Here is a 15,523-nt window from a genome sequence, read left to right on the forward strand (position 1 = left end):
AACGATAACCCACTCTTCTAAATGCACCCTACAGAACCCCTCAGGCTTACAGCTATGTTATGTATCACATTCAAAAGCACTTTTTATCAACCAAAAAAATCAGGCTCTGAAATATCTTTTGGCAGCAGGAGGATTTTCACTTGTTCCGTATCTATCTAAAAATCATCTTGCTACTAGCCAGGCTAGTTTTCTCCCTCTTTCTTTTTTCTCCACAGTGCTTCTAAGTATAGTGACAGCCACACCAGGCTTTCCTCAGCTCAGCACAAGCCCAGTGAAAACCTGGGAAATGTAAGTGGAAACATGAGAGACTGCTTTATTTGGCAGTCCTTAAAAAAAAAGGTGTGGGGGGGTGGGGCAGGACAAATGGCAAATCGGTGCTTGGACTGCAGGATGAACAATCAATAGGCAGAAAGCAAGATAGAGGCTTCCTCAGCTTTTAGATCGACAATCGACAGCTGAGAGACTATTTTTTGCTATGGTTGACTAAATATGGTCAGGGAAGGCAGAGGCAGAAGAGAGCCTGTTTGCCTGGGAGTGCATGTTTCAAATGCTTAGCTGCCTATAAAGCTGTAGCAGTTTAGCCTGTGGTCACTCAGGGAAGAATATAAGTTGGCCTCTGTAGTGATCATGTGGAAGTCCTGACCTCTGGATATGACAAGGTAGCTTCACTACAGTTCTACCATTTAATCCTGGAAACTAAAAAGCAAAGGAAAAAAAAAACACCCTCAGAGCAAGAAAGATGCAGACTATTTCCTGAGAAGTGAGAAGAACCAAATGTATTCTGGTGGGCAAATGAAAACAAGGAGAAGCTAATTTCCAGTTACTTAAGGGGTAAGGGTGGGGGGCGTGTGCTTTGCTTTTTTTTTTAAGATTATAAATTAACTTCCTCTGTATCTGACCTCCCTCCCCTCCACCCCCTCCCAAGCATTTCATCTGACAAATAAGCTAGATTTATTTTCTCAGTCCTGGCAGAAACCTTTCTTGGATGCCTAACTTTCTCTACATTTCTGTGCAACACTGGTATATGACATTCCATATCAAATGGCCTACACCGATTCAACTGTACTGTAGTGTTTTGTTTTCTGTTTTTTTAGGGAAAGGGGAAAACCAAGCTTCCTTTTGGCTGCTTGTTTGTTTTTCAAATTTATCTTACAAGGTGAGGCTCTTTGCTCACTGATACACCCTCTTACTTCAGCCTGCTCATGAAAAGAAGTGCTGAATCAGCAAACGGAGTGAGGAGCGAGATGAGATGGCTGCTGCTGCTGTGACTGGCTAGGTCACTGCCACCCTTCCTGCTGCAAACGCCGCCCGGCACCCAGCTTACACCCAGCTTACAGGTAACGGCACTCCTTGGCCAGTACCTCTCAGGATGCTTATGACTTTCTGCATGTTTATCTATTGTTGACTGAGATACATGCTCTTATCGTTAAATTCCATCCCGGCATAGCCTCATTTCACAGTTCCAGTTGAGAGCTTAGGCAGTGTAAAAAGAAATGTTCAAATATTGAGGCAGACAGTGTGATCTCAAAAATGTGCAAATTCATTACTATCATTTACATTATTAAAGATATAGTCGCTACTGTTTCAGATTAAATGATGGTTTTGCAGTACGGGTAAATCACATCTTGCCTCCAAAGTAGGCTATCTTTTAAAAATGATTCACTATTTATTGCAAGGTTTAACCAACCAAAAATGCTAGCAGATCATTTTGCATGCTTATAATTAATTAGTGGCAAAAACATTAAGAATATGCATAGTTTACTTTTAATGCTGCATTGCTGAAACTGCTACAATCCTAGACTACCTACTGATGTGCTCTCTGCAAGCTGCACGAGCCTCTGTCACAGGCTGCAGAAATTCTGCTACTTCTGCCCTTATGAAATCTCCTTGGTCAAATTTAGAAACTTCTTGAGGTCTTTTAAATCAATCTTTTAATACCATTACCAACTACAGTTTCTATTCATGCTAAATGATTAAGGGAAAACTGAGGTGTTAATAGCCTGAAACCTGTCAGCTCTTGAGACTGGAAAAGTTGACTTTTCTCATAGTTAATATTAAAAATCCCTTTAAAAATTGAACCTAACTCATCAAAATTAGATATTTAAACATCTATTTGAATTTGTGTCCAACCCAAACAGAACCATCAAACTATAAAATTCAGGTAACTAATAAAGATAAATGAGCAACAAAGAATGTTTCAAACGATCATGAATTCTAAGATTTTTTTTAAACAAAAAATTTTCAAAAAATTCACCACCTCTAAAAATTCAGTTCCCAACACTTTAAAAAGATGTAATTCTTTTTTTACCTTGTTATTTCAATGTGAAAGTTGGTTAATTATTTAAGTTTTGAGTGAGATATGCAGTTTGTATGAAGATTCTGTGATGAATTAATTACTATCTGCTTGTAGGCCTCAGAAGCAAATCCCCCACCCCCTGCAACTCCCCAAAAGACGACACTCATTCTGAAGACTGTGAAGAAGTGCTATGCTGATCTATGCAACTTCAGAAAAACTCCACTAATTCTATGACTCTCTTGGAAAAAGAACCAAAACAAGACAAAGTTGAATAGATAAATGGCCAAATGTTTAGAAACATTTATGTCACCAAGAATAAGGAATCATAAGTGGTATTAATGCCATGACCAGGTAACCTGATTTTAAAGCTTAGTCTTTTATAAGTTGGTCTCTACAAATGACCTACAAGTGATGTACAACGTTACACAGAATGTTTTACTAACAACTGGAAAAATATTTCATGTTTTTACAGCTAACAACTTAGTAATACCTACTCAGAGTACATACTTCTTTATGTACCCATATGAACATACAATGCTATGGAATGTAAAGAAGTATGTATTTTTGGTAGGTAATAAGCCATCCAGACAGAACTAAACTGCAGCTAAAGGAGCCTTTGCTTTTTTCTAACTGAATGATCATCACATGATAAATTAGCCTACTATCAAATAGACAGCCTTTGCCTACACTAACATCAAAGACAAGCATACCTCTTCCTGAAAGATAAAAATGAAATATTCCTAAGAGTTACATTTTATGAAGAAGTTTTACTTTTGTAGATCTCAAATTCTCAAGAAATTCCTTTGAAAGCACAATTTTAAAGCATAGTTCATTTATTAGACATTTTTAAATTATGTACTTATGTGACAACTCCTGACCACATAAAGGTAACTAATATTACCAGCACAGCAGAGTAAGCGAGAGATTGTCTCCATAATCTGATATCAATTTACCACAGAGTGTTGACTGCTTTAATATGAAAAATAAGATATAACAAAAGCTGAATTCATTCACATTTTAACAAATATTCTTCAGATTTTGATAAATTTACAATTTATTAATAGTAGAAAAGGTTCTGAAGCAAAACTTACATAGTTTTAAGTTTTCTTACTCGACAACAGGCATAATCATCAAAAGACTCTTCTAAGTAAAATTTGATTGTAAAAATTAAAGTGGCGTGTTTTTTTCCTCAAGTTTATCAGTTCCCCAATCCAATCTTTGCTTTAAATGCAGCTAATATTTAAGATTAACTAAAAAACACAAGATTTAAGTAAGCAAAATGACAAAATTCTGGGTAACAGTTAAGTCAATAGGTAAAATAAAGCTGTCACATATTTAGAACCAATTAGCTTACTACATGAATTACCTTTAAATTTGTTTTCTCCAAAAAGATCCAAGTAAAATTAAGACTATACTAAAGAACCAATTTATATAGATAAAATAACCATTTCTATTGGTACCATAAAACAATTCATTTTTAATATAATGGATCACTGTATACAGCTTGGATATGACAAGAGATATTGAAACATGCTTGATATGGTTTATCTTGCATATTCATTAAAAATCACAACCAACTGTGTTCCTAGTGACAACCTCTAATGGTACTTCTTTTAAGCCACTAAAATAAATGACAAAGTTACTAGGAACAATACTAGTATTGCTATTTTCGTTTTTTTTTTCATTTTCTATTATATTTTTTAGCATCTTTACATAGTTAATTAGGGTAAAAAGGTTCAAGGGCTATAGGAAAGTGGGTAATACTATTATTTCCATTTGTTGATATTTTCTAATCTTTTCTAAAATAAAGGAATTTCAACTAGAATATTTACATACATATGAAAAGTATAATATTTTAGATTCATTGCATTAAAAATAAAATAAAGATGACTTCGTTTAACTATAATTTTTGTTGAGCAAGACAATAATGCCACCGAATGTTTATTGGAAATTACAGGCAGTCATGATTAAGAATCTTGTTATATTAAGAATATATAATCCTCAAAACAAAATGCTACGCTATTTAAAAGTAAAATTGTACAATGATTCTAAAAATTACTAGTTTAACCTAGTATATTTAAGAGTATTTTCAATCACTCTAAAATGTCACAACCACCACTTAGATCAGCTGTTCATTTTTAACTGACTGCATGTTAAACTCTGGGCATCTGCTGACACTGGTGTAACTCAAACATTTCAACTGTCTCCCTGACAAGGATAACAGATGCTGACATTATCAAATGCTGTACTATTTTTTTCCCCATGGCCTCTCCTTGCCCCAATATGGCCAGTAAATGAAAATGAACTACCATCCAAAAGCACACTTGAGCAACTGGATCTGCTAAATAGCTCCCGTGTAACTAGTAAAAATAGAAGCCAGTGTTGTTGCTATCTTCAGTACTTAAGTTCAGGGCATTTAACACCTGTTACTCTTCTACTAGAAAAAATGACAGAATTGCAGTGACATTAATTTTATCAGGAGCATGATACTCACTGACCAAAAAATGAAGAATATGCTGAACGTAAGAAATGTTTTCATATTGCCTAAATTAGTGTTGACCTAGTTCAATTTCAAATTAACTATACAGCATATTTCTTTGCTTTATATTTTACTGTAAGAACTTACCTTAGGACAAGAAATCAATAGATACAGCGTTAAGAAAAATCTACTGTGCTAATTTTTTAAAGTATAAGTCACATGATAGGTTTTCAATACCCGGATTCATGGATTAAGCTTATCATAAATTTATATTTTACTAAATTGGTAATTTAAAAAAATAACTAGGTAAACTGAACCCAACACTGCAGAGAATTTAGATAAAGAAATAGACCTTAAGAAGACTACTTTAGACTAATACCCATACATAAGCAAAAACAAAGAAAAAAATCTGGCATTCATAGTCTTCCTTTCAGCACAAGTCCAACAGATTCACTGACAACACGTGTGATCTGTTCATACAGCAGAAGCAGTGGTACTTTAAGGCCACTCATATTCCTCTATCCCACGCTAGCAACTTAGTATTCATCCTCAACTATAATACTTTAAAAAAAATCAGTGGTGGTAGAAATGTGTTACTAACAGTACTCTTCTCAACCTATCCGTGCATTAGCTTAACCACTTAAGTAATCTGGTTTGCTGCCTAGCAATACAGAGAAAACATTACACCAAGGTCTACTTGTTCTTTCAAACACTGTTGGTTTTGCAACAAGTTATTGTCTACACTTCAAAATAAGCAAAGATGTTGAAAACAAAGATGTACAACAATAATTCCTTGTGTTAAAAAGACTCCTGAACTCTAAGAAAAAGTGTCTTCAAAAAAGAAGTTGTATATTCACTACAGCATTGATAGCAGGAACTTCTATTGCTCATATAAGATCCAGAATAATAACTGCACAACGAAAATAATATAAATGTTTCTGGATTCCAAACTAGCAGCACTCCATACAATGCTTTGCTAGAGCTGGTAAAATGGAACCAAATCGCCTCTTTAATGGATTTGGTCCCCTTCAACCAGCTGTAGCTATGCATTGATTACTACAGGACAGCTAATGTTTTCAAGCAAGGATGTCAAACATCAACATTTCAACTTACTTAAATTAATAAGAATGTAGTTCTTTATATAAAATACTTTTATTCTATTAACGCTACTTCTGAAGAGTTCTAGTATTTAAAATTGTTTGCAAAAAAAACCTTAAAATTCCTGTATGTAAAATTTAAGGATCTCAAATAAAACAATGTTGCTCATTTATGGTCTCTTGGTATTAAGTTTCCTATCCCTTAGAAGTAAAATGTAATTATGTAGGCTGAACTTCATCGTAAGAAATATATACCCTTCCTTCAAAAGAAGAAAATATCTGGGAAGGCCACCTAAAACCCACCTGAAAACATGATGAGAATGACACAATGAGGGGCAGGGTTACAAATTCCATCAATGTACACATATTTCAGGTTTTAAAAACTGTAACAGTACATAAAGCTACACTCTAGAAATGTCACTGTCTCCCACAGCAGAAAAGAAGAAAAAGGGAGACTATTAAATACAAGATCTTGTCCGAAGACTCCCATAGTAATTACCTAATTCTTCTGAACCTGAACCCAAGGTATTTAATCCTGAAAAAAGGAAGAAAATACTAACCTCAACCTTACTATTCATTAAGTTCTTTCAGCTCTCAATACCAGTTTCCTCAGTTGTAAAGTGAAACTCTCCTCATTACATTTGATGGACTTCTTTACCTTTGTCTTCTTTGTCCTTTACAAAAACAGACAAACACAACTCTCTCATCCCCCCTCCCTCCGTCTTCCTCTTCTCTCGGTGCAGAAACTCAATTAAGGAGAAAGTGACAAATGATCTAATACTCATCCAACCTTCTTAATGACTGTAATTTAGCTATAAATCTATAAATAATTTAATGTCTTTTATTCAGACAGATATTTAACCAGTTAATGAAGGTTACTGAAGGCAATTCTCAACTCCTGACCACTCTTTAAAGAAATCGCCCCCTTAAACAACATGGACAAAAGGAGGGAGGGAGGCAGGGAGGGAGGGAGAATGTGTGTGGGTGGGTGGGTAGGGGTGTGTGTGTGTGTGTGTGTGTGTGTAAACCTCATCATTTCATTCAAATAAGTCGTTTCTGTGCTTCCTATTAATCAAATCTCAGCCATATTAAACACACTTACACATTACAAGGCACATGTGTTTCAAAGTAAATGTGTAAGCACATAGTAGAGAAAAAGGACCTATTATAAATCTGCTACCATTTTATAAACTGTCAGCTCTATCTGTATATAGCATTCAGCATGTTCAGAGTTACTGGTAACGAAAAACCTTAAATAAGATATAGTTCAAATGATTAAATCTTCCTGCATTCAATGTGGTCTATTTACCAGATATTACAGATATTTTAGAATTTAAAAATTAAAGGTATCACAATGTTCTTGAGAAAATTATGAGTTGCTCAAATGTTCATTACAGTTACATATATTTCTAAGAATAAATTAATGAGTAAGAAATGCGTATCATGTTATCTTAATAGTAACCTGAAAACACAGTAAGTACAAAGTATCATGGGATTCACTCATACTTTACTGTTACTTTTCAAATTCAGTTTATAGTAATGAACGATGCTTAAGTAACACAACAGAAATTAACTTTACAATCTGGCAATCAGTACCTTCAAAATACCTATCATTTTTGTCGCCTCTGCAGAAAACTTCTGACTTATTTTCATGACTGTGAAGAAACTACGGAAATTTGTAGGCAGCTCACAGGGAAGTTATTCAGTAACATTCTTATCGAAACTTTGTTTTCATTTTTATCAGCAGAAATAATCTCTCTTTTAGACAAAAATCTAAAATTCTTCCTAATTTTAGGAGATGATACGGCTAAAAGGCAGAGAAAAACATGCCAATAAATACCAAATGTAAGAGTATATAAATTGAATGGTTCTTAGTTAAAATATCTTAAAAACAATTACATTGAAGCATGTGGTAACTGCCATTTTTTAATACTAAGAACTTTATAAAGTCTAACCAAAAAGAACACATCTTGTAAGCATAATATTAATTTTAATAATGTTAAGTAACTATTTGTGATGGCATTAGAATATACTCACAATGATAACTTACTGTAGGAAATAAATACATACAAAGTAAAAAAAGTAACTTCAAAAACAGGTAAGAATTATATTTTTACTATTACAGTATTACAATAGATAAAGTATAATCCATTTCAATTAAAATGGACTGACTATACATTAAGTACAACAGTTAAGCCAAGGATACTAAATAAATATAACTGGGGCACAAAACAAATATGGCAAGCAACTAAATCAAATGTTACAATTCAAGGTAAAACAGTCACTAAGGTAGCTCTCAACTTGCATACAATTACAAAGTTGTCATTCTACAAACATCTATTTAGGGGGCAGGCGTTGGCGTAGAAGTCAGGTGGCTGCTTGTGTTGCCTACACCCCACATCAGAGTGCTTGGTTCTGGCTCCAGCCATTCTGCTTCTCATCTAACCTCCTGCTAATGCATACCATGGGAAGAAGCAGATCATGGCTCCAAGGCCAACTTTGTAATTGCACGAAAGTTCAATCAGTGATGAGACAGAACAGGGAAATTAATTAAAAAGACACTACGGTAGTTTAGATAAAAGTGGTGGGTAGGTAATTTGGTCTATAGCACTGGGAATAGAGATAATGGAATGAACTAGAAAAACTGGTAGAATAAACAGGATTAACAGCAAATTGAAAACTACTTAGAGAACCCTCACTGTAAAGCAGCAATAGGAATGGCACACTAATAATTACTTTTGATTAAACACTCACTGTTCATATGCCCTGTCTCACACAGAGAACATACACACAAAAAAGTAATATGAAGTGGCTTGGAAACATCGAAGTCACATAGCCCTTGCTCAAATTCCAGCGGCTTCAATAATCAACTATGTGATCTTGATTAAGTAAATTCACCACATAAGCTTCATATTCTTTATCTATGAAATAAGTATATTAACAGCTGCCTCAAAAATCTGTTAAAAGGATTAAGTGAGGCCATGCACACAGAATTGTGTCTGAAAGTTATAGAACATATAGTACTTTTCTGTCTCCTTCACAATGAAAATATGAATATGCAAATATTTTCAATTTTAAAATCAAGACATGAGCGAAAACAAGGTCATACATTATATCCTACAATATGTACACACTGCTATGGGTACCAACAAACAACAGCAATAAAATTATTTTTGTTTTCTGGGATTGCCCTCTAGTGGTGATCCTAAGAAGCTAAAAGATTAAAAACAATTTAGAGCTTAAGATAAACAAACCCCCCTCCAAGTTTTTGAGGAAAATGCCTATAAGTCTTAATGATGGGAAGTTTTTATTCACAATTAATCATGTTTTAGTAAAATGTTAAAGTATTTGGTACAATAATCATAAAAATATTTTAAAATTAAAAAAAAAAAAAAAAAAGATAAACAAAACTCTCAAAACAAATATCAAAATCGGGGCCCGCATTGTAGCACATCAGGTTAAACCACTGTTTGTGATGACAGCATCCCGTTTCAGACTGCCTGTCAAGTACCAGCTCCTCTGCCTTCAATTCAGCTTCCGCTGATGTGATCTACCTCAGAGAGCAGCAGCAGATGGTCCAAGTACTGGGCTCGTCACCCATGCAGCAGACCCAAATGGAGTTCCCAGCTCCTGGGTTCAGTCGTCCAACCCCAGTTACTATAGCCACTTGGGGGGGGAAATCAGCAAATATTAAGATCTCTTTTTCACTTCTCTCCCTCTTTCTGTTACCCTGCCTCTTTTTCACAGTTTCTTTAAAAAATAAACATCAAAGCAAACATTTTCCTCAGTAGAGATACACAGGTGTTAAAACACACACACAGTGTGATTGAACACTGTTCCCAAAAAAATGAGTTCACAGAAATCTGTAGATTAATCGAAACTATTTTTTTTTTCTTCCTTTCTTCTTCTTTTTTCTTCTTTTTGGTGAGACTCTGGAGACTATTATTTATAAATAATGAGTCTCTCTAAAAGTGCTCGAAGTTTAATTAAGAAATTCATTTTTCCAGTAACACAAGTTACTGTAACAATGATTAGAGGACATTTAACAGTAGGAGTTTATACAACTAATCATAGAATAAGGAAAGGACCCAAGTAGTAGTTTTATTTTCCACAAGTTTAAAAAACAGTTACCATGAAGATGTATAAATGGGAAAAATGCCTTGAGAATGAGCTTGAAGATATATAAGTCTCCAAATGGAATGCATTTAAATGTTTAAGAATTTACATCTACATTTAACATAATCATCTCACAATACTTACATTAGTTTAGGAACTAACAAAATCCCCCAACAAAACTAACATAAATTAAGTTATAAACCTATGTTAACATTTAAACTGGCTCAAAATACTAAAATAAACTAAAATCATTTCTTCATCTGTTTCAGAAAAAAAGAGAACCAGTAACAAGAAAATATTTCTAAAGTACACTGAAAACAGTAAAAGATGACCTTTTTACCTGGGATTTCCTCTCAGGGCAGCATGATGTAGAGCATTGAATCCATTATTGTTTGTGATGGTAACATCTGCTCCAGCTTCCAAAAGAACCGCCAGGATATCATCACGTTTCTTACTTATTGCATCATGAAGAGGGGTATCACCTTCAGAATCCTTTGTTGTTTGGATTAAAGAATATTCATTAGTCTTTCTTAAACAAATCAACACAGCTAATAGTAACACTGAATTACTCAACAAGGAAAAGGCAACAGGCCAAATCCAACAACCATTAACAAAGATTATGCTCTGGATTACGGGGAGCGCATTTCACTTCATAAAGCTCACCTTTTTGAAAAGGGGAATTAAAACACAAGTTTATTTGGCTGCAAAGAATTCTGGAAACGATGCATAGCTTTTTCATAAGTCTGTTTTCTCACAAAGTTGTTAAAGACTCTTCATAAGAAAATACAGGTAACACACGCTAGCCACATTAGACACACTCAAATCAAGACAGAAACAACACGCTGTAGCTTTCCAAAAGAAAACAAAAATAATCTCAATCATATGTAAGTTAACAGCAAAAATCTGTAAGCTGAAAAAGTTCACAAAAAGACATAACGAATTTTAAACGGCCTGCTACACCTTGTTACTACTAATGGCTGTACCCTGAAATTCCATATCCAACCTACACCAGACTCAGGTTACCATAGTTAATTAGAAGTCAGTGGTTTTCCAACTTCAGGTGCACATCAGAGTCCACTGATGAGCTCTGAAAAATCCTTATGCCCAGGTGTTCTCCAGATCAATCACATCTCCACCTGTAGTTTTACCAGAGCTCCCCAAATGAGAGAATTCAACTGAAATGCTTTCAAAGGGCAAAGTGACTAGTTAGAGCAAAGCAAAAACAAATAAGGGAAAATTTGTTATTGTCAGTCTTTTTTATCAAGCCATTTTTCACATTAACAATTGGTTTAGTAGGCTCCTACTCATCATTCATTTGTAGAAATGGATAATGTTGACTTAATTCAGTTCATAGCTCCTTACTGTTTCTCACCCTTCTGGCTAAGATGAAGTGCAATTCATAACTCCTTAGATATTACTCTAAGTCTGAAACAGTATGGCCTATGACATGCAGCACAAAGTTGCCAAATCCAAATGCCACTTGTTTCTGTAAATTCAGTTTCTATTGGAAGACAGACACACCATTCATTTAGGTATCATTTATGACTGTTTCATCCTAAAACAGCAAAACTGGATAGTTAAGATAGAAACACATTTAAAGCCTGTAATACTCTTATCGGCTATATAAAAAACATATAAATAGGCATTTATTCATTCAACGACAGGAGAAACTCCTAACCTGAGTTAAACCCAACCATCCATTTTCCAAACTCCTGTTATCTGATGAATTAAGAACTTGCATCTTTGGGGCCCAGCACGGTGGCCTAGCAGCTCAAGTCCTCACCTTGCAAGTGCCGGGATACCATAGGGGTGCTGGTTCTAATCCTGGCTGCCCCGCATCCCATCCAGCTCCCTGCTTAGTGGCCTGGGAAAGCAGTGGAGGATGGCCCAAAGCCTTGGGACCCTGCACCCATGTGGGAAACCTGGAAGAGGCTCTGGGTTCCTGGCTTCAGATTGGTGCAGCTCCAGCCATTGCAGCCACTTGCAGAGTGAATCAGCTGATGGAATATCTTCCTTTCTGTCTCTCCTCCTCTCTGTGTATCTGACTTCCCAATGAAAAATAAATCTTTTAAAAAAAATTTGCACCTTTGCAGCTGGCAATGTGGCAGGATAGGTTAACTTGCAACTCCAGCATCCCATATAAGCACCAGCTCAAGTCTCAGTTGCTCTACTTCAAATCCAGCTCTCCGCAAGTGAACCTAAGAATGCACAAAATGGCCCAATTGCCACCTATGTCGGGGAAGTGGATGAGGTCCTGGATTCCTAACTTCAGCGTGCCCAATCCTAGCCATTATGGTCATTTGTGAAATGAACCAAGGGATGGAAGATCTATCTCTCCCTCGCTCTAATTCTGCCTTTCAAATAAACACCCACTGTCAGATCTGGGAACCAGGAGTGTAGGACAGGTGGGTCTAGTCACATCACCAGCCAATTCACATTAGGGCCAGGACTGGGGGTTGACTGCACTGGGTTGGGTGGCAAATCCAGCCAGCACAAGCTGGAACAGAGGCAAACATGGCTAGGCCAGGCTGCAGCACCCACCGGCAAATGCTGAGGTGAAAACAGGCCACACCTGACTGGATCGCTGCACCCACCAGCACAAGCAAGACCGGGACACGGGGATGAGGCTGGTAGGGGAGTAATGGGACTGCACTGCTGGGCCACTACTCAGACTGGGGAGTGTGAAAGCTGGAACTGGGGGCAGACCAAGCTCAGCAGGGCTACAACACCTGTTGGCCTAAATGCATCCTGGGTTAGGGAGAAAGCCACGCTGGGCTATCCAACATATCCACTAGTGCAGGCATCAGCCAGAATAAGGGCAGGCAGGTTGGGATTTGTCACAGTATCAGCTGGCAAGTGTTGGGACTGGGAACAAGTACTGCCTAGCTAGACTGCAGAACCACCTGGAGAATGCAAGTTTCAGGCTGGGAGTGGGTCCATGGGAAGGTTGTGGGCTCCTCCCTGATGAGCTGCAACTTCTACTAGTGAGCATGAAAATCAGGACTGGGGGTGGGCCTGGCTGGACAGGCAGTGACACCCGCTGGCATGAGTGTGGGCTGGAGGGTAGAGTTGGTTGGGTTGAGTTAGGCCTCAATGCCCAGTGATATATATAAGATCTCAAGATGTGGGGCAGACTGGACCAGTGCATTGCACATGATGGCAGACACAGGAACCAGAGCTGGAAGGCCAGTTCATGGGGATTACTGCAGATCACTACGACCAGGCTGCAGCTTCCCCTGCTGTATGTAAGAGCCGAGCCTGTGTTGGGCAGAGCTGGGCAAGGGCACAGCAGCAATTGGATTGCTGAGGATGGAGTGCAGAAGAAATTAATCAACTATCCCAGTGAAGCTTGACAGCAAATATCTGGACTAATGAAGACTCAGAGGCAGACTATGACAACCAATCGACCTTGGAAGGATTTCCTTATCCATGGAGCGATGATATCAGCAGCATCTCAGAACTATCAAAACCACATGTGCAGAACCCCCAGAAAATAGTCCATAATGGGGACCCTGGGATGACATCAGGTGGTAGTTCTCCATCCCTCAGGGTAATGCAGCGTTTGGGAAGCTGGGCATGGTTTCTCCTCTTGTATCCCTCGCTTCCCCATATTTAAGAAAAGAAAATGTATAAACAATGGTCTCACCACCCACTACCCCGATCCTCAACCCTTCCCATCCTAATGAACCCAATAAACATCACCAAAAGTTAAAATTTCAAAGGCAGTCCTACTTCTTTAAGCTGCCACAACTAATGTCATGATCAACAAATATTCATAAACTAGCATTTCTGACAGGAAAACCCAATTTTCATATCCACTCTTATCTAAATCAAATCTGCAGACATTTTCCCAGAAAAAAAATGGGGGGGGGGTCCTTCACCTCTGAGGTACTGCTGCACCCACTAGTTTGGGTGAGAGCTGGGAATGCTGACAGGCAGAACCAGCCAGGCTGGATGGTGGAACTGACCTGACACTTGCAGGAACAAGGGCTGGGAGACCAGGCTGAGCCAGGTTACCTCACTTGCAGACACATGAAAACGCCTGGACTCAGGGCAGAGCATACCAACCAGGGCCATGGCACCTGCAAAAATGCGTCAACTCTGGGGCTAAGAGTGGGCATGGTAGAGAAATTAAGGCAACTCCCCTGCAAGGTCACAACTCCCACTAGGGAGCAGCAAAACTGGGGCCAAGGGTGGGCAATGCCAGGCAAGCCTGCAGCACTCATCAGCACTTGTGTGGGCAAGGGCTGGGAGTAGCCCAGGCAAAGTCAGGCCATAGCACCCGCAGGCACACGGAAGAACCAGCACAGGGTGAGACAAGGTCCAGCTAAGATAGGTGGAAATACCCAGCAGCAAGAACTAAGAATTCAGGCAGACCATGACAGGCTGGATTAAAGTACCCACTGACACGCAAGATGCAGGGCTGAGAATGGGTCTGCAAGGGGAACATGGGAGACTGCCCTGCTAGGTTCAACTCCCTGCTAGGTTCATCTGAGTATGAGAGCCAAGGCTAGGAGTGGATTAGACTGGGCAATACTGCAGCATCCATAAGCATGTGTGTGGGCATGTCTGGGGGTGAGCCAGACTAGGTTAGCTTCCAGCACCTGCTGGCACTCGCAAGATCCAGAATGGATATGGGACAGGCTGGGCTAGGCTGCAGAACCCACCAATTCACATGGGAGTTGGGAATAGGGGTGTGCCAGGCTGGACCAGGATGTAGTAATAACCAATAATGGCTAGAATAGGTGCAGGTCAGTCAGGCTAGGTGCCAACACCAGTTGGTGAGTGCCAGGACTGGGGGGGTCACAAAGTCAGGCTGGACTGCAGCACACACCGGCATACACAAGATCCAGGGCTACAAAAGGCCCTGGCAGAGGAAGAAGAGGAAGCCCATGCTAAGTTGAAGCTACCACTGATGAGCAGGAGAGCCAAGGATGAAAGAAGACCAGGCCTAAGCAGGATGCAGCAACTGTTGGCATGCGAGTCTGCCAGGTCTGCGGGTGGGCCAGCCTGAGCCAGTACACAGCATTCACCAGCAAGGGCAAGAGCCAGATCAGGATGTAGCCCAGACTACAATGCACTGCAACATCTACCAGTTCAATGAAGGCTAGTGGTGTGCAAGGTTAGGCTGGGCTAGGCAACGGCAATTCCAGGGAGACCTGGGCCGGGAGGGGAATTGAAATGAAACAAGCTATAACACCTGACAAATGCTGTTTGGGGGCAGGTCATGCAAGACTGGAGAGCAAAAGCACCCAGGACATACAATAACCATAGCTGAGAGCGGGCCAGGTACAGGAACTTTAGGGGCACACCACAAGAAACTTTACAAGTGAAAACATAGCGCCAGCTCCTGCTCAACTGCTTATCCAGCTCTCTGCTAAGCTACCTGGCAAAGCAGGAAAAGATAGCCCACGTGCCTGGACCACTCTCACCCACTGGCAGACCCAGAGGAGTAACATGCTTTTTATCTTAAGCATGGTATAGCACTTGCCACTACAGACATCTGGAGATTAAATTAGCAGGTGGAGGGCTGTT

General features: G+C 38.8%; 1 protein-coding gene across 1 annotated transcript in view; it reads right to left on the reverse strand.

Moving 5' to 3' along the window:
* MIB1 (MIB E3 ubiquitin protein ligase 1) overlaps positions 1–15,523 on the reverse strand; it is a 119,351-nt gene that overhangs the window by 39,111 nt on the left and 64,717 nt on the right. Inside the window, exon 12 of the mRNA XM_004579605.4 lies at positions 10,329–10,480. Coding sequence (XP_004579662.1) covers positions 10,329–10,480 — 152 coding nt within the window. The remainder of the gene's footprint in view (positions 1–10,328; positions 10,481–15,523) is intronic.

This window comes from Ochotona princeps, chromosome 18 (genome assembly GCF_030435755.1).
Source record: "Ochotona princeps isolate mOchPri1 chromosome 18, mOchPri1.hap1, whole genome shotgun sequence".
NCBI classification, from domain to species: domain Eukaryota; kingdom Metazoa; phylum Chordata; class Mammalia; order Lagomorpha; family Ochotonidae; genus Ochotona; species Ochotona princeps.